General features: G+C 41.6%; 2 protein-coding genes across 4 annotated transcripts in view; one reads left to right on the top strand and one right to left on the bottom strand.

The window, feature by feature from the left end:
- The window catches only part of OSBPL9 (oxysterol binding protein like 9), a 169,202-nt gene extending 164,408 nt beyond the window's left edge, over positions 1 to 4,794 (bottom strand). Inside the window, exon 1 of one of the 3 annotated variants that reach the window (XM_079901738.1) lies at positions 4,291 to 4,794. In XM_079901738.1, coding sequence (XP_079757864.1) covers positions 4,291 to 4,653 — 363 coding nt within the window. In that variant the 5' untranslated portion in view covers positions 4,654 to 4,794. The remainder of the gene's footprint in view (positions 1 to 4,290) is intronic. The other 2 variants (XM_079901739.1, XM_079901743.1) reach the window with 2 other exon arrangements.
- The window catches only part of LOC307176025 (calreticulin-like), a 63,642-nt gene continuing 38,733 nt past the window's right edge, over positions 1,691 to 26,599 (top strand). Inside the window, exon 1 of the mRNA XM_079901785.1 lies at positions 1,691 to 3,879. The gene's annotated coding sequence lies outside the window, so the exon portion shown is untranslated. The remainder of the gene's footprint in view (positions 3,880 to 26,599) is intronic.

Genomic DNA, 26,599 nt, shown 5'->3' with positions numbered 1-26,599 from the left:
TGTTTGAAAGAAATTTTCTATAATAAAAGTTTTTTTCTATAACAAAAAGTGCTTACAACACTTAAATGACTTTCCACTGCCCTGGCAGGGTAAAGTTCAAATTCCTTAGCATGGTTGATCAAGAAAGCCTTTCATTATTGGGCCCCTGCTTCTCTCTCCAGCTCCTCTCACCATTGTCCACCACACAGCCCAAACTCCAGGACTAACGAACTCCTTACTCTTGTCTCCTCGAAAAACATTTATTCCCTCTATCTCAAGCACTTTTCTCTCTCTGCTCACATGGCTAATCTCTATTCACCATTCAGGTAACAGCAAACCTACTTCTTCTAGGAAACCTTTTCTGACCCTCCAAGACAGAGTCAAGTTACCCACCTCTGCACCTCCCCAAATCCTATGCTTCCCTTATCACAGCTCTTACCTGATGTACACAGCAGTAGACTCTAGGTATCACGAGACTATGGACTATATCCATCTTATTTACTATTTTAACCCTTCTTCTTAGCATAGTGCCTGACACACAGTACATAATCAATAAACATTTGATAAATTTACAAAAGGCACGACCTCCATTAACTTTCTAACCTTCCAACTCCTCACATATCTATATCTCACATAATCTATATCACGCATCCATGTCTCCCTCAATTTTCTTTCCTTTCTTGTCTTCCTTTGTGATCATGATTCACCTAAACGGTTGGCTGTCCACACAGTGTTCCCAAATTTATATCCTTAGCCCTCTCTGGGCATCTCACCTAATAAAAATTCAACAAATTCTGTGCTATAATCTAACAGATCTTCGTCTCCAGGCCTGACCTATGGCTCCAAATACCTTCTGGACTCAATCTCCTGTTATCTCCCTACACACCTTTACACTGAAGCTGCTCAGAAATTCTCAATATCTTAATGCATTTTATGTTCTCAAGTTTCCCAATTTGTACATATTTCCCACTGCCTGAAATGCCCTTCTTCTCTTCTACCTTTAAGTCTCGGCTCAAATGTCTCTCTAGCCTTTTTTAGGCAATGTGCCCACAGCAGTCTACTCTTACTTCTATTGTAGAATTTACCATATTGTTTTGAAATTATGCTTAGCTGTCTGCTCTGCTAGATTGTGAGTTCCTAGATGGAAGGGACTCTCTCCTTCATGCTTGTACCTCCAACGTATATAGTAAAGTGCCTATTAAAAAGTCCCAGATAAATGCTTGCTGAATGAATAATTGTTTTTAATAATTAAAAGACTGAGCTTGAGCTGAAAAGATTGCCTAATTCTACTTTTCTAAAGAAGGTAATCAGTTTCTCTGTTCCTGTATTGGTCAGAATAATATACAAAACTCTTTTGCAAAAACTGAAAATTTATGTATTATGAAAATAAAAGAAATGTAAAGTAAAAAGACCATCCATTCCCAGAAGATAGGTTTGGGTCTGGGCCCAGGTCCAGAAGAGAAGATCCAGGCTAAGGTGAGGTTTGGGTGAATCTATTTAGTTCACAGCAATTCCTGTGATCCTTTCCAACCCTGAGATTATCCCAATATCAATTCTTGGTACAGGCTGACTCTAAAACAAGGCCAATTTAGTTTAGTCCAGGGTTTTCATGGCCACCCTAGAATAGGCCTGCAACCACAGAGCCAGACCAGAGCCCGAGTGATTTGGGAAACAAGGAATAGAGTAACTTGCTATTTACTGCTCTGGTTAAAATGTTGTGCAACTAATTCAGATACTCCTCCTAGAAGATGCAGATCCAAGTTAACAGCCACATGCAAATCATTAAGATGTACCTTCATCCTTCCAAATCCTAATGTACTGAAACAATGTCCAAGTGTACAGAATTCATTGCCAACATTCAATGTTTCCTATTTTCTCTTTAGGTGAATACTTATCCTTTTCCCATGTCTTTTTCTTTTTCCCCCCGTACGCGGGCCTCTCACTGTTGTGGCCTCTCCCGCTGCAGAGCGCAGGCTCCGGACGCGCAGGTCCAGCGGCCACGGTTCACGGGCCCAGACGCTCCGCGGCATGTGGGATCCTCCCGGACCAGGGCACGAACCCGTGTCCCCTGCATCGGCAGGCAGACTCTCAACCACTGCGCCACCAGGGAAGCCCCTTTTCCCATCTTTACTGGACCTCCTCTAATTTGGGATTGAGTATCATTTTATTTTCACAAGATCATTTTATTTTACAGTATTTCTCTGTGGTTTAGCTGCTGGCAAATACTTTAACACCAAAGAACAAGAAAAAAAGCTTCTAAATATCCATTAGTGAGAAATATGATACCTCCTTCTGCTGGCAGGGATGATGTTTTTATAGTCTAATCTCAGAAGGGAGGATAAGTAATGGGGTGGGGGAAGGTGGCAGGGAAGAAGTATAATTTAAAAAACCGTATTTAGCCAGTAAGACAAGGAGAGATTTGTCGAGATATTCAGAAAGTAAAAGGGCAAGGAGGCAGAAAAAGGATATGACAAAGGAAGAAAAACAGGAAAAAAAGAAGATTCTGTCTGCGCTAGGAGTTCCCAAGAACCCCAGCTTGGGGCCTCTCCAGTGTGACCCTAGATTCAGACCCACACAAAGTTGGGATTTGTAGAGTAACTTCATTCCATAGTGCCACTCACTGAAATTACTCTACCTTGAATAGGCTGGAAAGGTTCAAAAGGATTTTCTGATTATCACTTCTACTGAAACCCAATATTACTCTTCATTTATCTGAACTATGGGATTTCATAATTCCAGAGTTTTCAGGATACAATGTTCATTTGCCTCTCTTTCATGGCTACCTAAAGATAATCTTGAACGATGTATTTAAACTTCATTCAGGTTTGGTCTTTTTTTTTCCCTTTAAAAATTATGTAAAGAAAGGAAGTTGATGTTGAAAGTTATACTTGTTACTCCTGCAGGCTTGTCTTTAGTAACTCAAAGATTGCATTTTTCTCCTTCCTGTAGTGAAAGTGAAGTGTAATGGAAAAAGTAAAAAAGCCAGTTATTTAGAACCCTGATAACACTGCTTACTGCTAGCTCTGTGATCTTGAGCAAACTGCTTAAAAGCCAGGAGCCTCAGATTCCAAAACTGTAAAATGGGGATAATGAATACCTACCCTGCAGAATTATCGTGAGTAAAATGAATTAAGGGAACCACTAGACTAGATGATAAGCTCCACAGAAAAGGAATGATGAATATATTGATCTCTGTTGATTCTTGCTCACGTGCACACGCGTGTGCACACACACCCACACACCCTTAGCCTAAAGCAATAACAATTAACATGTAGTAGGCGCTCAATAAATATTGTTTAAATTAACGAAAAAATACTAGCGTCCCCATTTCTCTCATTGACATTAACCCTCCTTCCATAATCAGAATTTTTTTTCCTTCTGTCTTCTATTATTTTCCAAAGTCTTCAGGACATTCTATTTTGTTCTTTTAAGAGGCTTCTTCCCTCTCATTGGCTATTATTAACTAGACCATTAACCATTCAGAGACAGTACTTTTGGAAGTAATTTCTCTAATTCCACCCACCTTCCATTTCTAATGCGTCGGGGGTGGAGGGATAGTCAGAACATAAGATTCATAGCAATTCATGGACCTTCCCACGGCCACTGATTCGTGTTTAACGACACTGAAGCCCTTAACTCGGCCCTTCCCGGAATATAACTTTCAGGAGACATCGCACTATCCAGTCTCTCTTCGCTAACAAGAGAGTCCTGTGTAGGAAATCCTCCGCTCTCAAAAGTTAAGGCGTCGGTCACGCTCGCCTCCCGCGGAATGGAGGCGGGAGTCCTGTGAAGAGACGCTCAACTTGGGCAGACCTGCGAAGGCAAGTCACTTCAGGACCCGGCCAAGCTCGTCAGACCACTGCTCTAAGAAAGCAGCGCTCCTCAATCCCTGGAGGGAAGGTAAGGGGCGCGGCCGTTTACAGGGCCTGGGGGGACAGTACCAAATCCATGATTAACAAGGGGAAACCGCACGTACCGCGCGACCGAACCCCTCAAACCACGACTACAACCACCCACCCACCTACAATAGCACCCCACTCCACCCCCCAACAAACACCCGACCCTAAGAAACACGGCTCGCCCCCAGCCCATAAATCATAAAGCCGGTGCCCGCTTATTGGCTGAGCCAGCATCTCTTTCACCCTCATTGGCTATTGGGGACGTAAAACCCTCCCCCACGAGGGAGCTCTCCCGTACGGCTGCACCCCCAAGCCTAGCAACCTCTTCCCAGCTACCAAAACGCCCGGTCCCCACCTCCACCCAGGGATCGCGACCCCCGAGGCGCTCGGGGCTTTGCCTCCGAGGACTTACTGTGTAATAGGAGAGCAGCCCTGCATTGTAGTCCAGCACGAACCAACGGTACTGCCAGCCCTTCATTACGTTAGTCCATTTACTCAGCGGCCCTTCCATGATGGACGCCATCTTGGGAGCCGCCAATGACAACAAATTGCCTGACGTCAATCGCCTATAAGGCATTCGGCACGCGGTGGGCGTGGCCGTCGCGGGCAGGGGCGGGGCCAGGGCGGGGCCAGCGGCTCCTTCTCGCCTTGGTGGACTCGCTGACCCCTGGCCCCAGCTATCAAACACAAAAAACGATTTAAAAAAAAAAAAAGATTTTTTGGGGAGCCTGTTGTGTGTAGGACTCCATACCTGAGATGTGAAGAACTCAAGCATGAATACTGCTGTTAAGATTATTTATTAACATAAATAATTTTACTGCCCATGATGATACCTTACACATCCAAAAGATTTCACATCTGATATTCATTTAAGCAATCATTTCACAAACCCATTCATTTAATAAATACTTTTGGGGGGCTTCCCTGGTGGCGCAGTGGTTGACGGTCCGCCTGCCGATGCAGGGGACACAGGTTTGTGCCCCGGTCCGGGAAGATCCCACATGCCACGGAGCGGCTGGGCCCGTGAGCCATGGCCACCGAGCCTGCGCGTCCGGAGCCTGTGCTCCGCAACGGGAGAGACCACAACAGTGAGAGGCCCGCGTACCGCAAAATAAATAAATAAAATAAAATAAAACAAATACTTTTTGTTTTGTACTAGATACTCTTAGGCTTTAGGGATTCAGCAGAGACTTCATGATGCGAACAGGAAATAAATAGTAAATTATACAGTATGTTACAATTTGGTAATTTGGAGAAAAATTAAGCAAGGAAAGAAGCAGAGAGTAGGGGCTACAATTTTAAGTTCCCAAACAGAGAAGACCTGAATGAGAAAGTAACTTTTGAGCAAAGACCTAAAGAAAGAGAAGGAGGGAGGCTGGCAAAGGAACAGCAGGTTGTTCATTGTGAGTGGAGCAGCGAGCAAGGAGAAAGTAGTTGGAGATAAGGTCAGAAAGTAAGGGGAAATCACATAGAGCCTATAAGGACAATGGAAGTATTGTCCTACATATTGAGACAATGTCTGAGGTCCTGGGAATGCAACGCTGAAGGAGACAGAAAGGTTCCTTGCTAAGAGCTTAAATTCAGTGATGGAAAGCAGACACTAAACAAGTAAACAAGAAAAATATCTAATAGTGATGAATGCCTTGCAGAGAATTTAAGCTGGGGTAATAGGGAGCCAATGGGTAGCTACTTTATATTAGGTGGCTGTGAGTGGTGCCTCAGGAAATGGCATTTAAATTAAGATGTGAAGGGTAAGAAAAAGGGAACTAAGAAGCAGGGCATTAGCTAAAAGTGGCTGTGAGATCAAGGGAGAGGTTTTCTTTGTCTTTAATTTTTTAATTTTTAATTTTTTGCACTTAAAAGTATTTTGTATATTCAGGTACTGTGCTGTGAATCCCTCCTCTTTGCTGATAACAGAAGCTCTAGGAGAAAGAATATCACTGAGGGAGCTAAACAGAGAACTTACTTGCTAGCTAATCAAATTGGATGAAGAGCTAAAGTAAGATCAAATTTATTATGCTTGATCTGCTTGATATCTTTTTTCTCAGTTTTATTGAGATATAATTGACATATAACATTGTGTACATTTAAGATATACATGACTTGATATATATGTATATTGTGAAATGATTACCATACTACATTTAGTTAACATCCATCACCCCACCCCATAATTTTTTTTCATGTGATGAGAACTTTTAAGATCTACTCTCTTAGCAACTCTCAAATATACAATACAGTATAGTTAACTATAGTCACCATGCTTTACACTACATTCCCAGAACTTATATATCTCATAACCAGAATTTTTAATCTTTTGACCAACTTTTAGTTTGATGTAGTCCCACTTGTTTATTTTTGCTTTTGCTGCTTTGTGCTTTAAGTGTCATGTCCAAAGAAATCATTGACCAGACCTATTTCAAGAAGCTTTCCCCTGTTTTCTTCTAGAAGTTTTATGGTTTCAGGTCTTACAATTAAGTCTTTAATCCATTTTGAGTTAATTGTTGTGAGTGGTTTAAAATAAGGGTCTAGTTTTATTCTTCTTCATATGAATTTTCCCAGCACCATTTATTGCAAAGACTACCTTTCCCCCACTGAATGAGCCTTCTTGGCTCCCATGTCAAATATTAGTTGACTGTATATGCATGGGTTTATTTCTGGGCTCTTGATTCTGTTCCACTGATCTATATATGTTTTTAATGGCAGTGTCATACTGTTTTGATTACTATATCTTTGTAATATAGTTTGAAATCAGAAAGTGGGATGCCTCCAGCTATGTTATTCTTTCTCAGGATTGCTTTAGCTAAGCAGACTCTTTTGTGGTTCCAAATGAATTTCAGGATTTTTTTTTTCTATTTCAGTAAAAAATGCCACTGGAATCTTGAGAGAGATTGCATTGAATCTATAAGTGGCTTTGGGTAATATGAACATTTTAACAATATTAATTCTTCCAGTTCATGAACATGAAATAGCTTTCCATTTATCTGTGCCTTCTTCAATTTCTTTCATTAATATTTTATTGTTTGCAGTGTACCGATCTTTCACCTCCTTGGTTAGATTTATTCCTAAATATTTTATTGTTTTTTGTTTCTGTTGAAACTGTGTCCCATAGGGTTAACAGAAGCTGGAGCCTAAACAGAAATCCTTGATTGTATCTTACAGAACAGCAGATAAGGAAACAACTTGTTAGTAACCCCACTGTTTGTAACCTGCCTTTACTGATTAAGTCTGCTGTCAGTTTGTTTGATTTTTTTTTTTTCCTTTCTCTAACTGCATACCCTCCAAGCTTCACATAGCCTAAGTAATATATCACTGTACTTCTTAACCATCCCTACAGATAACCTTCTGACATATGGGTCACTACAATAACAGGAGCTTAAGTTGTTTTCCAGAAATTTGGAGTCAGCTCCTGCCCAGTTCAGACTGGCTAAGACTAGTGGGGACCACTGACCCTAAAATTGGGCCTGCTCAGAACACTGAATACCTCACCTTTTCCCTACCTCCAATCACATTTCCCCACACTGAAAACCACCCTGCTTCTTTATCCCATAAATATCACAGGCCTGTCACCCTTGGGGAGACAGGTCTGAAATTTGTTCTCCTGACTCCTCGCTTGGCTTTCTCCTGAATAAACCCTTTCTGTACTGCAAAGCTCCATGTCTCAGTTTGGCTTCCTGCAGGTCGGGCAAACAAACTTGGTTTGATAACGCTATTGTAAATGGGATTGTCATTTTTACGTTTTTTTTTTCAGATAATTTATTGTTAGTGTATGGAAACACTACTGATTTTTGTATATTGATTGTATCCTATAACTTTACTGAATTTGGCAATTAGATCTAACTTTATTTTGTGAAGTCTTTAGGATTTTCTGTATATAAAATCATGTCATCTGCAAATGGAGAAAATTTTACTTCTTCCTTTCTGATTTGGATGCCTTTTATTTCTTTTTCTTGCCCGATTTCTCTGGCAAGGACTTCCAGTACTATGTTGAATAAGAGTGGTGAGAGTGCACACCCTTGTCTTGTTCCTGATCTTTGAGTAAAAACTTTCAAGCTTTCACCATTTAGTATGATGTTAGCTGTGGGTTTGTCATACATGGCCTTTATGACATTGCAGTATATTCCTTCCATACCGAATTTGTTGAGAGTTTTAATCATGAATGAATGTTGAACTTTGCCAAATGCTTTTTCTACATTTATTGTGATGATCATATAATTTTTACTTTTCATTTTATTAATGTGATGTGTCATGTTTATTAATTTGCTTGTTGAACCATCCTTGCACCCCCAAAATGAATCTCACTTAATTGCTGTGTATGATTGTTTTGATGTGCGGTTGAATTTGATCTGCTAGTATCTTGTTGAGAATTTTTGCTTCTATATTCAGAGGGATATTGGCCTAAAGTTTTTTTGTTTGTTTGTTTTCATGTAGTGTCTGTGTCTGGCTTTGATATCAAGATAGTGCTGGCCTTGTAAAATGAGTCTTGGAGTGTTCCCTTCTGTTTGGTTTTTTTGAAGGGTTGAGAAGGATTGGCATTAATTTTTCTTTGAATGTTTGGTGAAATTCACCAGTAAAAACAGGAGCTATACTTCATCCGTAGTAATAAGTATGGGAGAGCAGTGAGTATGGGTTCAAATGCCATGGATTGGTAGTTTGGTGGTAGAGAAATAAATAAGCTTCTATCTGCTTTTAGTTGAGGAGAGGCTCAAAGCTTAGTGGTAGGAATGTGGACTCTAATGCCACAGTACCTAGGTTTGAATCCTCAGGCCCATTAGTTAGTAGCTATATGATATTAGGCAAGTTTTCTAACTTCTCTGTGCCTCAGTTTCTCCATCTTTAAAATGTTGGTAATAAAAAGTTGTCTTCAGGATTAAATGAGCTCACACATGTAAAGACCTTAGAACAGTACCTGGTAGATACTGAACGCTCAATATATGTTAGTTTTTAGAATTTTCTGAAGAAAATGTGGCATGAAAAAAGAGGGGATGGTTTGAAAGTGTCATTTCAAAGAGTGAGAAAACAATAGAAGTGGAGTAGGATTGCTGGGCAGTGTTGCATACCCATTTAAGATTTATGGTCACGGGGACTTCCCTGGTGGTCCAGTGGGTGAGAATTTGTGCTCCCAATGCAGGGAGCCTGAGTTCAATCCCTGCTTGGGGAACTAGATCCCACATGCATGCTGCAACTAAGTGTCTGATGCTGCAACTAAGGAGTCCTCATGACGCAATGAAGATCACGTGTGCTGCAACTAAGACCTGGCACAGCCAAAATAAATAAATAAATAAATAAATATTTTTTAAAAAGATTTATGATCATGAATTTAAAGTGAGACCAGTCAACAGGGATATCAGCTTTTCTTCAGCAATGTCATGCTGTTCAGGAGTAAGCTCAGAGTATGTAGAGAGCTGGATTTATCCAAGTGAGCAAAGTGAAGGGAGAGGACAATTAAGTTCATAGTGATATCCAGGGGTGTGATTATGATTATGTACTATGAAACCTAGTTTAGGTAAGGAAGGAAGTGAGAACAGGAGGATGAGTTACCCTGGCTCTGCTATTTTGGCTGTGGGGTCTTAGGTAAGCCTTTGTAGGACTGAAATTCCTCTTCTGTAAGCATGAAGGTAATCATCTCTATCTAATTTAAGTAGTAAATAAGAATATATCTGAAGGGGATAGCAGCCAATAAAAACTACCTTCCAGTTTCCCCCTTCCTTCCTTTTCTTTGGGATAGCCTCTTTCTTAGATTTTACAGTTCAACGGTTTGTTGAAAACAAGGCACATGTTTAGCACCTTCAAGAAAGCTAAAGATGAAGAGATACAGTTCCTATCCAGTAGCTAACCAAGGGCATGAAACATTCATGCAACCGAGTGTAATAGAAAGCTACTCTCTTTTCCTTTTGGATATATATATTTTTTCTCACTAATTCCACCATTTATTATCTACCTTGTGTCAGGGACTGTGCCTTGAACTGTGCCAGGAGTGTTATATATCTTATCACATTTAATCATCACAATAACCCTATGAATGTGTTAGTTTCCATATTTTACAAATAAGGAAAATGAGTTTCAAAGAGATTAACCAACTTGCCCAGTACCTATTAGTATTAATTGGTGAGTATCTGAGTCCAATGTAAACACATGTCTATCTTTTTGCTATGCTACGTGGCCTCACCAAAAGACACTACACAGTTCTCGTAGAAACTTAATATTCCAGAAACATTAGTCAGCAGAAAACCTCATGTTGCTGATGTCTTTTGGCATAAACAAAGTGTTAGGATCTTGAAATATTATTATTCAGACTGAGTTAAAAGAATTACGAAGTGTCAGTTACTACTCCTCCATTGGCTTCTTAAGAGCAGAAACCAGATCATATTAATCTCTGTGGCCCTAGAAACTAGCCCAATGCCTGGCACACAGAGGTATTTAAAATTTGTTGTTTGATCTGAATTATGTATTCTATTAAAACTAACTTACTGGGACTTCCCTGTCGGTCTGGTGGTTAAGACTCTGTGCTTCCAATGCAAGAGATGCGGGTTCAATCCCTGGTCGGGGAACTAAGATCCCACATGCCACACAGCACGACCAAGAAAAACAAAAACAAAACAAAAAAACCCAAAAACTGACTTACTAAGTTCCAAGTTCTGTGCTAAGAACCATCACCTACATTTTCTCCTTTAATTCCAACATCAATCCTTTAAGATTTGTATTATTACACCCATTTTACAGATGAGGACGTTGGGACACATAGTTATTAAATGGCTTGCCCAAGATCACACAGCTAATAAACAGAACCAGAATTAGAATCTAGGGGTTTTTTTACCCCACATCCATTCAACCCCAGCTGCAAGCTATATTTGCATTGTCTATGTGTAAATAAAGGTCTTGGACTTGACACAGGCAGCATCATCAACTTCTAAATCAGCTTTAACTTTTGTCAGGCTCACGGAGGCATCAGCAGGCTCTACTTAACTTCAAATGTCAAAACATAGGTCGTCAGGAAGAGCCAGGAGCAATGGCAGTTCTTGACTCCTAAGACCATGTCCAATTGCACAGCACTTTTTCTACATTCTACACCAAGTGTCAAACTACATGTTTTAGATCATCAGCTAAAATTAAACATGGTGGATACACGGCAGCTCTCATTCCCACATTCCTCAGTGACTGGCCTCTCTTGGAATGAGGTGGAAGCTGAAGCAGAGCAGGAAATGAGGATCAGACTCAGAATCAGAAGGTAGAGATGATGTTTACCGTTAAACATCATACGGTTACCAAGGACAGGTAATTTATCCTGCCACTTAGAATATCAATAAATGTTAAACTAAAGATGAGATTTTTAAAAGATCAGGAACTTCCCTGGCGGTCCAGTGCTTAAGACTCCGCGCTTCCACTGCAGGGTTCGATCCCTGCTCAGGTAACTAAGATCCCGTGTGCCACATGGCCAAAAAAAAAAAAGGATCATTTTGGTAGCAAAACTGACAACAAGGCTTCCCTGGTGGCGCAGTGGTTGAGAGTCCGCCTGCGGATGCAGGGGACACGGGTTCATGCCGCGGTCCGGGAAGATCCCACATGCCGTGGAGCGGCTGGGCCCGTGAGCCATGGCCGCTGGGCCTGCGCGTCCGGAGCCTGTGCTCCGCAACGGGAGAGGCCACAACAGTGAGAGGCCCGCGTACCGCAAAAAAACAAACAGACAGAAAACTGTCAACAAATCAGAGATGGGTAAGACTGGAAGCAAGAAGACAAACTTTTAAAAAGCTAAGCAAGTAGTAGAAATAGTCTAAACGTGAACAATGGGAACAATGACAGCAGGGATGGAGAATGGGAAAGATACTGTACTGCACATTTACTGAGAAACATTTTGGAAATGAGATTTTAAAACCCACTAAACAATCAAATTAGATGAAGAGGGAATAAAGGGAGGGAGCGATAAGATCAAGTTTTCAAATTTGCAAACTGAATAATTATTTAAGTAATCAAGTTTTTTTTTTAAGGAAGAACAAAAACGGCGTTTCTCAATATGAAATTACCTTCCTCTACACAGCTGTTTTGAAATGTAATTTTTTTTTTTTAAGTTTCTAGAAAAAATGATTTCCAACATTTCCACAGCCAAGATTGGTGGTACAAATTGTTTCAAAATGCATTCTGTTGCTGCTGGTTTGTTGCCTTCTCTTCCTAAACTTCCCACCAACTGCTTTTTACTATTGTTGTTGTTGTTATGTTTCTTAATTGGCATTTGTTGGACATCAAATAAAACATTTACAAAATGCTGCCTTCTTAAGGGAAAACACAGAAACCTACAAAAACTTGACCATTCCTTGCTGATTGTAGAGGAAACAGAAGATTGACTTTAAATATAGGAAAAGCAAAATAAGACAGCCTATTTTGCCTACAAACAAATCTCAGTTCTTTCCCACCCTTTCCTCCAGCCAGAGAGCAAGAAAGTGAAATATCACGTTTAGGAAAACGCAGCTATGATTTTGAGGCAGAAGCGAGCTGGGGAAGGGAGAGAAAATATTTTAGGACATCTAGACTCTGTAAGTGTTCTAAGGAGAGAAAAGGAGGAATGCATTCATCTTTTGCCCTCCCTTTCTAATGTCCCCTTGGAGACGCACATTACGGCTACCCTGGGCTTTAAACATTTCACAAACATCCTCCCCCCCCAGATGGAATTGACCCCTCATTCCCTTGTGCCCCACCTATTCTCTGAACAAATTTCTAACAGAGAATCTGGGACGCCTTATAGCGTCAATCATTGTGTGGTCCACAGAGACTGAATGCCCCCCAACACCACTCTTGATAGTGGGTTCTTTGAAGTCTTGGTCATATGTGCATCCTCAACTTAGCTTAGGGCCTGATATGGACAATAATGAAACAGTGGAAGCCACTTAGTAGCACCAGGCAATCTGGATAAAAGGTGAGGGGAGACAAGGGAAGCTGGCTTGTTGGAAACAGTTTTTACTTATATTTTGTATTTATTTGAGTTGGTTTAGAGGAGTTAATAGAGATTAAGAGGCTAAATCTCTTGGGCCTCCTTCCTCAATAAATGTTGAGGAAAAAGTAGCTTCTCAAGACTATAATCTCCTTGAGGTCAGGGACTTATTCACCTGTATATCCCCAATGTTGAGAACACTGCCTGGGACACAGGAGCCCACACTGAATGTTTGTAAAACTGATTTGAACTGAGCTCCTTGCTTTTCTCTTGTTGCCGTTGACCCTTGAACCATGCAGGGTCAGGGGCACCCACCCTAGGCAGAGTGGAAAATCTTTGTGTAACTTTAGAGTTGGCACTCTGTATCCAAGATTTCCCCATCTGTAGCTTCAACCAACCATGGTTCGGATAGTATTGTCATAGTCTATTGAAAAAAAATCCAGGTATAAGTGGACTTGCACAGTTCAAACCCTCGCTGTTCAAGGGTCAACTGTATTCCTCTTTCCTGGAATGATCTTTCCTTTTTTCTCTGCCTGGGGAAATTTTTACTGATAATGCAAGTCTCAATTTGAATGTCAATTCCTCTTTGAGGGCTTCGTTGGACACCCACCCTATGCCAACAGCCAGACAGAACTAATCTCACCCTTTACTATGTCCCATAGCAGATTACACACTCCTCGAATACAGATAGCAGTTATCTCACAATGTCCTTAATGAGTTCATATACAATGTATTGTGATCATGTATGCAACATTGTCAGGACATGTTTTAGGAGGACAACTCTATCTGCTGGGACCAGGATGGATGCCATACTGGAGTCAAGAAGCCCACAGTCTGTAAAAGTCTAGAGGAGAGAGGATGAAGACTAGATGAAAGCAGGAACAGAAGAGATGAAAAGGAAGATGATGGAGAGGAGAAATGTTAAGGGATTAGAGGAAGGGAGGAATCAAGGTGGACTCCAGATTTCTAGTTTAGGAACACTGGAAAAGGTGTTGGTTTGGGGGAACACAGATAAATGTAATGTTGGACATGTTGAATTTGATGTATGAGGCACATCGAGGTAGAAATAGGTGTTCAGCAGGCAAGTGGTTATACAACTTTGGAGCTCAGGAAATAAACCTGAGCTAGAATTATACATTTGAGAGTTTTAATCCAGAGATGGTAGCTAAAGGGAATTCCTTGGCAGTCCAGTTGTTAGGACTCGGCCCTTTCACTACCGAGGGCCCAGGTTCAGTCCCTGGTCAGGGAACTAAGATCCCACAAACCTCTTGGTGTGGCCAAAATAATAATAATGATAAATAATAATAAATTAAAAATTAGAAAAAAAAAACAGAGAAGGCATGGGAAGCACTGAAATCACCCAGGGAATGTGTACAGAGGGTATGGTTCAGGAGGGAACCCTGGAGGACAGCAACATTTAAAGAAGGGGAAAAGAAAAAGAGAGAGAGAAGCCAAGAAAAAAGATTGAGAATGAACAATTAGACTAAAGAAAGAATGAGAGGGTTTGGGGAAGGCAAGGCTGAGGAAGACTTTTTCAAGGTCATATGCAAGAAATGAAGACACCTCCTTACCTGTAGACTCTATAATGTTATTGGCAGATAGAGGGGAAAATGAGGTGGGGAGACAGGGAGTAGACTAGATAGTGAACTTTGAGAAGATGATGTAGTATGAAAGGCGAGAGGGCAGAGCCCTGTGAAATGAAAAAGAATTTGCAAGTAGCAATGAGAGCCTAGCTGAGTTTAAGGATACAAACTATCAGCAGCAGTCATTTATCTGATTGTGGGACTTTTTTTGTTCCCAGCAATTCTTAGTAACTTGACTGTAAGAACAGAGGAGGCACATAATTGGAATTATCCAAGGTTGAGGGGATTTAGAGGGTAGGTATGACAAAAGGACTGGGAAGAAAGGAGTTGAGAGTATTGGTTGAGTACAAGTTGAGAGGTCTTGAGATCTTAGGCTGATTGTGGCAGAAAAGGAGGATAGATTAGGAGAAAGGAGTCTAGAGGATCTCCTCTGAGGTTTGAGAGGTTTAGTGGGATTAAGAGAGTTTAGAGGAAAGAAGCTTATAATCAGAGGAGTTTCAGGTTTCAGCTGTGGAACTGTTCCAGGTAATAGAAGGGTAAGGATATAGCCACAGGAGTGGAGAGTTGAAGTGTGTGGAGAGGTATAGAAGTCAAAGAATTGTGAGGCCATGATGCTGGAAAGTTCATTTACATGGAAGTTGAAATTACCCATTTGATGACAGGGGTTGAAGCTGAGATGAAAGCTGTGGGACAGGGGCCAGGACTTTTTTTTTTTTTTTTTTGACTGCATTTGGTCTTCATTGCTGCACGTGGGCTTTCTCTAGTTGCGTTGAGCGGGGGCCACTCTTCATTGTGGTCCGCGGGCTTCTCATTGCGGTGGCTTCCCTTGTCGCGGAGCATGGGCTGTAGGTGTGCAGGCTTCAGTAGTTCTGGCACGCAGGCTCAGTAGCTGTGGCTCACGGGTTCTAGAACACAGGTTAAGTAGTTGTGGCGCATGGGGTTAGTCGCTCTGCAGCATGTGGGATCTTCCCGGACCAGGGATTGAACCCTTGTCCCCTGCACTGGCAGGCGGATTCTTAACCACTGCACCACCATGGAAGTTCAGGGACCAGGACCTTAGTGAAGGAAGTTGCTCAATGACAACAATGATAAAAGGAGACTCCTCTGTGATTCCCAAACTTTCCCAGGGGCCTAAGCAAAAGACTAAAGAGGCTAGGTTGAGTTTTATAAATTATTTGTGGATATCAGTTAACTATGATATCCCTTCATATGACCAGCATGGATTTTCTTCAGTTGCTGCAGCAATACAATGTCAAGAACTTCTGGGAATTTATTGGTAAGGAAATAATCAGAGATTTATGTGCAAGGATCTTGTTTGTAGTACTGAAACCCTGAAAACAGCCTATATGCCCAACAATATGGAAAATATTAAATAAGTTATAATAGATCTGTATGATGGGCTGAAGTACAGTCGTTAAAAATTGAGATATAATGATAAATGAAAAAATTATAATAAAAAATCATACATATGTATAAAATGGTTAAAAATTATATATATATATATATATATATATATATATATGGGTTATACAGTAGTTCTATTTTTAGTTTTTTAAGGAACCTCCATACTGTTCTCCATACCCTGAGAAAACCATAATTCAAAAAGAGACATATACCACAATGTTCATTGCAGCACAATTTACAATAGCCAGGACATGGAAGCTACCTAAGTGTCCATTGACAGATGAATGGATAAAGAAGATGTGGCACATATATACAATAGAATATTACTCAGCCATAAAAAACAAAATTGAGTTATTTGTAGTGAGGTGGATGGACCTAGAGTCTGTCATACAGAGTGAAGTAAGTCAGAAAGAGAAAAACAAATAACATATGCAAACACATGTATATAGAATCTAAAAAAAAATGGTTCTGATGGACCTAGGGGCAGGACAGGAATAAAGATGTAGATGTAGAGAATGGATTTGAGGACACAGCAGGGGGTGGGGAAGGGTAAGCTGGGATGAAGTGAGAGTGGCATGGACATATATACACTACTAAATGTAAAATAGATAGCTAGTGGGAAGAAGCTGCATAGCACAGGGAGATCAGCTTGGTGCTTTGTGACCACCTAGAAGGGTGGGATAGGGAGGGTGGGAGGGAGACACAAAAGGGAGGGGATATGGGGATATATATAGCTGATTCACTTTGTTATACAGCAGAAGCTAACACAATGTTGTAAAGCAATTATACTCCAATAAAGATGTTAAGATTATATATATAGTATGATTCTAATTTTATTAAAAATGTGCATATCTTCCCAGAAGACTATAAGGATATACAGGGACTTCCCTGGTGGCACAGTGGTTAAGAATCTGCCTGCCAGGGCTTCCCTGGTGGCGCAGCGGTTGAGAGTCCGCCTGCCGATGCAGGGGACACGGGTTCGTGCCCCGGTCCGGGAGGATCCCACATGCCGCGGAGCGGCTGGGCCCGTGAGCCATGGCCGCTGAGCCTGCGTGTCCGGAGCCTGTGCTCCGCAACGGGAGAGGCCACAACAGTGAGAGGCCCACGTACCGCAAAAAAAAAAAAAAAAAAAGAATCTGCCTGCCAATGCAGGGGACATGGGTTTGAGCCCTGGTCCGGGAAGATCCCACATGCCTTGGAACAACTAAACCCGTGCGCCACAACTACTGAGCCCGTGTGCCACAACTACTGAAGTCCGTAAGCCTAGAGCTCATGCTCCGCAACAAGAGAAGCCACTGCAATGAGAAGCCCGTGCACTGCAATGAAGAGTAACCCCCATTTGCCGCACCTAGAGAAAGCCGGCACGCAGCAGCGAAGGCCCAACGCAGCCAAAAATAAATAAATAAATTTTTTTATTTAAAAAAAAAAAGGATATACAGAAAAACATCTGTAGTCAGTTTGTGGGATTGTGGTTGACTATTTTTTTCTTTATAATTCTTTTGTCTTTTCCAAATTTTCTACAGGTAACATTGTATTTATAATGAGAAAAATGCCATTTTGTGAAGGAGTAAAAAAAGATTACAATAAAAAATACCAGGTAGTTTTTATGCCAGCTCTGAATTTTCCAGGTATTTGTCATCTATAATCATAATATGCCTGCCTTCTTGAGGAGCTGGAATAAACCAGCATCACAGTTCAAGCAGTGATATCCTATCAGGTCCTGCCAGAACAGCTTTCTACCCCAATCAGGAGCCCTGCAGAATTCCTCATTCTCTATCTGCCTAGGTCTCCACATGAGCTGACACGACATGTCAACTGCAAACTTGGAGATAAGTCACTGCAGCCAAACATTTGCAGTGTATTCATTCACTTTTTTCAGGAAGTAGCCTTCCCTAGCACCAGTTCTGAGTCAAGCCCTGGACCAAGTGCCGAGGACAGAGATCAGTCATGCATGGTTCCTGTCCTCAAGGAACACGATGTGTTGCTGCAGAGGACGATTCATGCTAAACCAGTGGTGAGGAAGGGTGCTATGGGAGCACAGGGGAGACACATAAGCCAGTCTATTGACAGGGTAGAGTGTATCAGTCTGCACAGGAAACAGATGGCCTTTCCTTTCCATGTCCACTGCTACCTTGGTTCAAGCCTGCACCATTTCATGCTTGGATCATTATCATAGCTTGGAGTTATCAACTCCACTATTGCTCCCTTCAGCCTGGCCTTCGCACTAACTGTGGGAGCCATTCATATTTCTAAAGAAAAGATAAAATTTAATTCCTTACTTTTCAGTCTTACTCTTAGAGTCACTCCTCTACCCATGTCCAAATATGACACTAGTTTCCTAAATTCATTTCATTGTTGATCTGTGTGACATCTTTGCTATTTCTGCCCCCTCTGTGTTAAATGTCTTTCCTCCTCTGTGTTTGTCTAAAAAATACCCACTCATTTTAGGGTTTCTGCTAAAGTGTCTGTCATGTCTTTTACAAAGATTTTCTTTTTTTTTTTAAGACTACCCCGCCCCCTCCACCTATGAAGATGTTCTTGATTTCTCCCACAACTAGTTAGATTATCATTCCCTCATTTGAATGACTACTATAGCACTTGTAACACTTTCTTGCATTTATTGGTTTACGCATCTGCCTTTTTCATTAGATTAGAAACTCTCTAAGGGCAGGAGTTTTTTATTTTATTCATCTCAGTATCCAAAGTACCTAGCCCAGGAGTTGGCAAACATTTTCTGTAAAGTGCCAGATAGTAAATATTTTAGGCTTTGCAGACCAGACATTCTCTATCACAACTACTTAACTCTGCCATTGTAGGGCAAAAGCATAAATGAATGGGCATGGCTGTGTTACAATAGTACTTTATTTACAAAAATAAGTAGCAGGACAGATTTGCCTTTGAACCATAGGTTGCTGATCCCTGACCTAGTGTATGATGGACTTACAATAACTACTTAATGAACTTCTTTCGAATGTAGAATGAAGTGGTAGAGGCAAGATTTGTATCCCATTACATTCTGTAGTAGATGCTAATGGTTTCTTGTCCATTTTTTCTTGGCATTCACGTCTACACACTGAAAGCCACTTACAGGGAATACTTGCAGCTCTTTGCCTGAAGGTTTTACTTTTTTTTTTTTTTTTTTCTGTCCAGAGAACATACTTGGCCTATGGGCAGAGCAAGCTAGGCGTTTCAGAGATTTAATGTCACAAGAAACAGTTTTTAACTCAATGATGTATGGCAAGTTGGTGGATAATACCTCAGCTTCCTCACCCCTCCATTGAGACACCCTGAATGTGTCTTATACTGTGTCCCAGAGTCCCCCAGCATAATTGAGCTCCAGTGGGCTACCATGGTAACTAGCTTGATAATGTATATATTTTTGGCTTTCTTCACTCCCCTGTCTCACTACCCTACTCCCACCCAGGTTTCCTGCCATCACATCCTAAGTAAGTTACGTGGATTCCAACCCAAACCAAAAAACATACTACTACAACTAAACATTCTACTACACCACAATGTTTAGCCAGAAGACCCCTGCTAAAATGTTTTTGTTACCTGTAAAAGTAACATACAAATTATTAGCACCCCCTAAAATATTGGCACAGAATAATCCAGCTATCATTAAAAAGGAAAAGGAAAGGAAAGGAAAGAAAAGAAAGGAAAAGAAAAGAAAAAAGAAAAGACAGAGAGCTTTTAGAGACTGGAAGATAGAACAGTTTCTGCTATAAACCAGCTGTGTGATCTTGGGCAAAACACTTAACCTCTCAAACAAAGAAACTTTGTTCCCTTTCTGGGAAATAGGGGCAATATCACTTCACTGGGTTTTTGTGAAGATGAAATAAGACAAGGTATTAAAAATGTCTTGCCATGTCCCCCAAATGGAGCTCTAAGATGGTTTTCTCTCCAAGTCTAAAATCTTTTTCTTAGTCCCCATTCTCCTTGGCCTCAGTTGACATTTTTTGTATAGGTATACAATGTTGTTATTCCTAATACTGTTTGTTCATTATCTTTTACACCTGCATATGGCTTTTCTCATTTATATTGCTAGCTTTCAAAGGCAGAGACTTTATCTTATGCTTATTTATAATTAAATGAAGTCATATATTTGAAAATGGTTTGCAGACTGCCAAGTGCTTTGTTATTATTCACCTCATTCCATCAACATGTTTTGAGTACCCACTGTATGCCAGTCAATGTGCCACACATTCGGGATACAGAGAGAAGTAAGATTTGGTCTCTCATTCGAGAGTTTAGTGAAGGAGACAGATTATGATGGTATATAAATAATCATACAATGAGACGTGTTAGGGAAGGGGTATGATGGAAGGCTTTGAAAGCTCCAGTAATGTAACTATTTGCCTGAGAGAGACAGTGACAGAACTGAATTCCAGTGCAACCTCCACCCTTTACTAGCATGGGACTTTGGCCAAGATACTCAACCTTTAGACCTCAGATTCTGAAACTGAGAATAAGAATACCTCCCACACAGAATTGCCCTGAGGATTAAATAAGATGATAAATGCAAAGAATCCAGCATAATACTTCTACATAACTGGTGTCCAACACCCAAGTGCATTCCTTTTTTTCCTTTCTTTCTAGGGAAGGTAGGAAAGGCTTCCAAAGGAAATAGCATTTGAGCTGAGCTTATCAACATGAAAACTTTGCTTTCTTACTCAGGGAGGAGAAACAAACACTAGTAGATTAGCTCATAGGAATAGGTACTCTCTCTGGGGTTTCCCAGAATGAAGAGGGGAAGAATATTCCAAGCAAAGAGAACAGTATAGGTAAAGACATAATGTTTTGAGACTATGTATGGTGCATTTGGGGAATGGCATATCCTTCCAGATGGGGTAGGGTGAGGTAAACCAGTGAACCCGTGGTGGGAGATGGGGCTAGAGAGGGAGACCTGGGCCAGACTGAATACCGTTTGCAAAGTTCTTTTCCTTCTGATATCTATTGTTTAGAGTTTAAACTTCCAGCTAGCCCTGCAGAACTGCAGACACACTGTCTTTAGACAGAAAAAAGTTCTCACAGGTTCACAGGATTCCAACCCTTAAGTGGAAGCATATCAATTACAAAGATCTCACCTCCTATCTAATTCCCAAGACTACACAGTGATTTCCAAAACATGGGCCTTGATGCATAATTTTTGCATTCACTCTGTAGCTTTGTGATTAAATCTGCAGAGGATTTGGAGATACACAGCAATACTGGTACAACTCCTTGCATAAACAAGTTAATGGTGCATAAACGCACCATACGGGAGTAGAAAATTGATGGTTTTCAACACTCCCCTATCTATATAGCTAATGATAGATTGGGTTATGAATGTAATTAAGTGGACCCAGGGCATGTATGTACTGACAAATAAGATTAAAAAGCATGTGAACTGACAGAGCCACACAATCCTTCCTGACCCAAATTTCTGTTACGGTCAGAGTCTGTACCATAGATTCCAGCTTTCTGGTATTTATGATGTATGCTCTGAACTGTTCTCTAGGACATCTGGTGGAAGAAATCTGATAGTTGTCAAGTGTTCACTGTATTCTGGTACTGTGAGGATAATTTCACATTCATATTACTGAGTGCTTACTCTTTGTCAAGTGCTCTAGGTATATAATGGAGAACAAATCAGACTTGGTTTCTGCCCTCATGTAGCTTCTAAGTATCTCAAGTAAACCTCATAACGACCCTTCAAAATTAGAATTTTAAAGAGAAGGAAATGAGAACTAGGTGAGGTCAGTAATTGGCCCCAGAGCCAACTTATACTTTAGGCAGAGTAGACATAGTATTCAGGGCCCAAGAAAATGTTTTAACATTAATTTCTTTTTAAATCAGAATTTTAAAATGAATATCATAATAATGAATATATAATAGTGAATCCAGCCTGAATTATATTTGTCTTTATGCCATGCAGCGATGCACATATATTTAAATACTTTTTTTTTTAATGGAGGTTGGGGCCCATGAGGGCAAAAGTGCCTAGGGCCTACAAAAGTCATAATATGACCCTGACTGGCCAAAAGTCACACTGCAGGTAACGGACAGAACAAAGTCAGGCAGGCCCTGGTAAGCCTGACATCCCATTTGATTAGATGCATCTAGAGGGTAGAAACTGTGCCTTCATTCCTCTCCTGGTACCTGGTTCCTAGGGGTAGCTCAATAAATGCTGAATTAAATTGAATTAAGTCACCCCAAATTGCTTTTTACAGTGAACAATGAACAGTAAATTCTTACAGATTGAAGAAAACTCTGTGAATGCTGCAAAAATCATGTGGGCCTACCCATCTGGAAACTAAACCTGTAAATGAAACCTATGCATTTTATCAATTTGTAGAATCTTGGGGTCAAAAGATTAAAACACACATTTTTCTTTCCTTGCAAACAAAGATGCTTATCTTATACTATATATTGGACCTCTGACAAATCTCTGATGTCAGCATGATGTCCTAAAGATAAATATAATTATGTATATAATAAAAAAATTTAAATTCATCCATTCATTTAACATTCAGTCTGTTAGGAACCGAGAATATAACAACAAAGAAGCTACAGTGACTCTGAGGAACACATGTTTAACTTAATCTACTTTTTTCACAAAAAATGAACAGAGTCTGTGGGAATGTTACCAAAGTAGTACGGGTGATTCCAATTTATCAGAATTGAAACATAATACAATTTCTCACATTTTGAGTATAACAAAGGTAGAGGTTATTAGTGTTAAGGGAGCACTCCTAATGCTTATCATCTCACTTTCCTTTCAAAACCCTGAACCCCACCAGTGCCTAGAGCAGCAATTCTCAACTGTAGACCAGTTTTGCACACAGCCCCCAGAGGGACATTTGGCAATGTCTGGAGATATTTTTAATTCCCACATTTGTGGGGGAGTGGAGAGTGCTAGCGGTATCTAATGAGTAAAAGCCAGGGATGCTGCTAAATATCCTACGATGCAAAGGAGAGACGCCCCACAGCAAAGAATTATCTGGCCCAAAATGTCACTAGTGTTGAGGTTGGAAAACCCTGGTCGGAAGAACCAAATCCAAACTCCTGCTGGCATTCAAGGCCTGGACCTTGAATTTGGCCCTTCCCACCTTTTCACTTTATCTCCTTGTGTCTTGTTCTCCGGACCCTCCATCTTCCCAGGAACCTTATGCTCCAGCCCGATCAGACAATCACAAAATTTTAAAGAGTGATTAAGCATTGGGCTCTAAAGTGAGGCAGACCTGGCTGTGTATCTAGGCTTTACAACCTGTCAGCTGTGTATCCTTGGGCAAGTTTCCCACCATCTTTCAGACTCAGTTCCTTCTTCTGTAAAGTGGAAATAACAGTAGTTATTGTTTTACAAGGATTGCAGGAGATGATGCAAGTAAAGCCATTGGACGCTGTCTGGCACATCTTTATGGCTCTGTGACCCTGTGCTCCTGCTGTTCTTGTCTTTCGTGTGTGTGTGTGTGTGTGTGTGTGTGTGTGTGTGTGTGTGTGTGTGCCCGCATGACTTGTGAGATCTTAATTTCCTGACCAGGGATTGAACCCAGGCCCCTGGCAGTGAGAGCACCAAGTCCTAACCACTGGACCACCAGGGAATTCCCATTCTTGTCTTTCTTAGGGCACCATACTCAGGCTTCCACATTCCTAAGTGAGCTGCCTAATGGTCTATCTCTCCAGGGAGCTCAAGAATTCCTGGAGGAAAAAAAAAAAAAAAAGAATTCCTGGAGGCTAAGGACTGGGTCCTCTCTGCCTTTGTCTCCCCTTTGGCACAGCATCCTGCCCACAGCAGGTGATCAGGAAATATTCGTTGAATTGCAATTCTGGCATTCCCTTTAAGAGAAGACTGCCCTGCTCTATTTACAATAGCCCAGAGATGGAAACAACCTAAGTGTCCATCATCGGATGAATGGATAAAGAAGATGTGGCACATATGTACAATGGAATATTACTCAGCCATAAAACGAAACGAAATTGAGCTATTTGTAATGAGGTGGATAGACCTAGAGTCTGTCATACAGAGTGAAGTCAGTCAGAAAGAGAAAGACAAATACCGTATGCTAACACATATATATGGAATTTAAGAAAAAAAAATGTCATGAAGAACCTAGGGGTAAGACAGGAATAAAGACATAGACCTACTAGAGAATGGACTTGAGGATATGGGGAGGGGGAAGGGTAAGCTGTGACAAAGCGAGAGAGAGGCATGGACATATATACACTACCAAACATAAGGTAGATAGCTAGTGGGAAGCAGCCGCATAGCACAGGGAGATCAGCTCAGTGCTTTGTGACCACCTGGAGGGGTGGGATAGGAAGGGTGAGAGGCAGGGAGGTGCAAGAGGGAAGAGATATGGGAACATATGTATATGTATAACTGATTCACTTTGTTATAAAGCAGAAACTAACACACCATTGTAAAGCAATTATACTCCAATAAAGATGTAAAATAAATAAATAAATAAAAAGATTCATGCATCCTAAAAAAAAAAAAAGAGAGAGAAGATTGTCCTGCCAATGGGTAAAAAACCTAGAATTCTGAGGGAAGCTCTTTGAAACCCTTTCTTTAGGAGCCAGTCATGGTTTCCTTTGCTGCCTCCATTTTCTCTGCCCACCTCTCAGAGTTGGGGTTCTCCAGGGCTGGGGTACTGGCATGATTCTTGGCCAATCTCCCCTCACTCTTTGAAACCACCTCATCTAGCTATGTGGCCTAAAATACCACTTATATGACCCCAAATTTATACTTATAGCCAGGACCTCTTCTGTGAACTCCAGATTTATATATTTTTACTGTGAACTCAATAACCTTAATTGGTTATATATTGACATCCTCTGCTTAGCACACAGCGACCAAAGTGATCTTTTTAAAATATAAATCCAATAATGTCACTCCTTTCAAGGGTTTCCCACTGCACCGGTTATAAATTCTTCCCATGGCCTACAGGCCCATTCAAAACTCTTGATTTCTCACCTCTTGACATTGTCCTCCTTGCTCACTCTGCTCAAGCCACATTGTTTGTCTTTCCAATGTTCAAATAAGACAAACTTATTCCCCTTCTCTGAGCCGTTGTCCTTGATGTTGCCTCTGCCTGAAACACTTGTCTCCAGATCAATACATGACTTCTCATTCAGATCTCAACCAGTACCAGTCCTGAAGAGGACTTCCCTCTCTTCTCCCAGCCTATCAGCCTTCCCCCATCTCTCTCCAACTCTCTAAGTCATAACCTTGTTTTGCTTTTTTGAATGCCTATCATTATATGATATTTGTTTGCTTCCTTAATGATTTTGTTTCCCCGACTAGAAAGTCAGCCCCACGAGAGCAGGAGACTTGTCAGCCTTATTCTCCACTGTATATCTTCAGCACCTAGCCCAGTGCCTGGCACATAGTAGGACCTCAATACATAGATGTTGAACAGATAAATAGCTGAATGAAGGTGCAGTGAAGGCACTGGAATGAGAAGGCTTGAGTTCCAGTCCCTGTTCCATCTCTATGTGACCTTGGCAAGTCATTTTGTCTCTCAGAGTCCGTAAAGTAAGTCTCACAAGATAACACTGACCTTGTAAGGTTAGTGTGAGGATCAAATGCTATAATGCATGGCAAGTTCTTGGTACAGTGCTTAGCACACAATATGATGATCAACTAATATTGGTGCTTTTTTCCCTCTTTGAGCTTCACTTGCCTCAAATAAGGGAAATGATACCGATTGCATGGTATTGGGTCGTTGTAGAAGTGATATTAAGTTACAAATCTTTCCCTCCTCTGGGCCTTTGCACACAGTATTCCTTTTGCTCCTCTCTCCCCATTTCTTCCTGCCTGGCTAACCTTTGTTGTCACCCACTTCAGGAAGTCTTCCTTGAGACCTCATGCTGATTTAAGGCCTCTTCTGGGCCCCCTCAGGCCCTGGGTGTTTCTGTTAGACAGACATCACACTGTCATTGTCCTGCATAGGCCCTGTGGGTGGATGGGTAGATGGAAGGAAGGATACAGGGATAGAAGGAAAGAGGGATGGAAGGATGGAGGGACAGAGGGATGTTGGAAGGAAGCATGTGACAGCAATTCGAAACAGGTTGCACCACCAATGAGCAGGCTCGCGGGACCCCAGAGGCCAGCCTGAGCTGGCCCTGCCATGCCCCCACTCCCTAGGGACCCTGCCCTGTAGCTCCCTCAACACTTGGTCGCCTTCTCCCCACCTCCATCCTCCAGCACTCTCAGCGCGTGGTCCCCAGTCATTGGCTGCGGTCATTATTACCCCCAAGGCCGCAAATGAGAGACAGTCAGGTGCGGGGTGTAGGTGAACTCAGCCATCGCCCCGGGGCCCGGGCAGAGGCAGCAGCAGAGCGGAGCACCTGGCTAGGCTAGCGGCTCTCCGAGGCTGGGCATGGAGACCCCGAGCTCCGCGAGATGAAGGGGCTGGCGCTGTGGCCACTGCTGCTGGCCACCTGCGTGCTGGGGGCACGGGGGCAGCGCCGGGTCTCCCTGCGTGAGGAGTTCCAAGATGGGGGTGAGACGCTCGGCGGAGTGGGAGGGGATGGGGGGCGAAGGTAGACGGGACCCTACCTGCTCCTCCTCAATCACCTGCCCCAGCCATCTACAGTTCAAATCTCTGTGTGACCCTGGGCTAGTAGTGTACCCTGTCTACATTTTAATTTCCTTGCCTATGAAACGAGGACAGCAAAAGGCATCTTGCAAAAATTGTTATGAGAATTCAATGAGATAAGTTATGTAAAGCATCTCCCCTGGTATGTAGTAGGTATGCAATAAATGCTGGTTCCCTTCCCTTCATCCAAAAAACAGAAGTGAACTCTGGAGGGAAAATATGAGTGCT

The sequence above is a fragment of the Stenella coeruleoalba genome (genome assembly GCF_951394435.1).
Source record: "Stenella coeruleoalba genome assembly, chromosome: 1".
Classification (NCBI taxonomy): Eukaryota; Metazoa; Chordata; class Mammalia; order Artiodactyla; family Delphinidae; genus Stenella; species Stenella coeruleoalba.
This window is presented reverse-complemented; position numbering and strand designations above follow the sequence as displayed.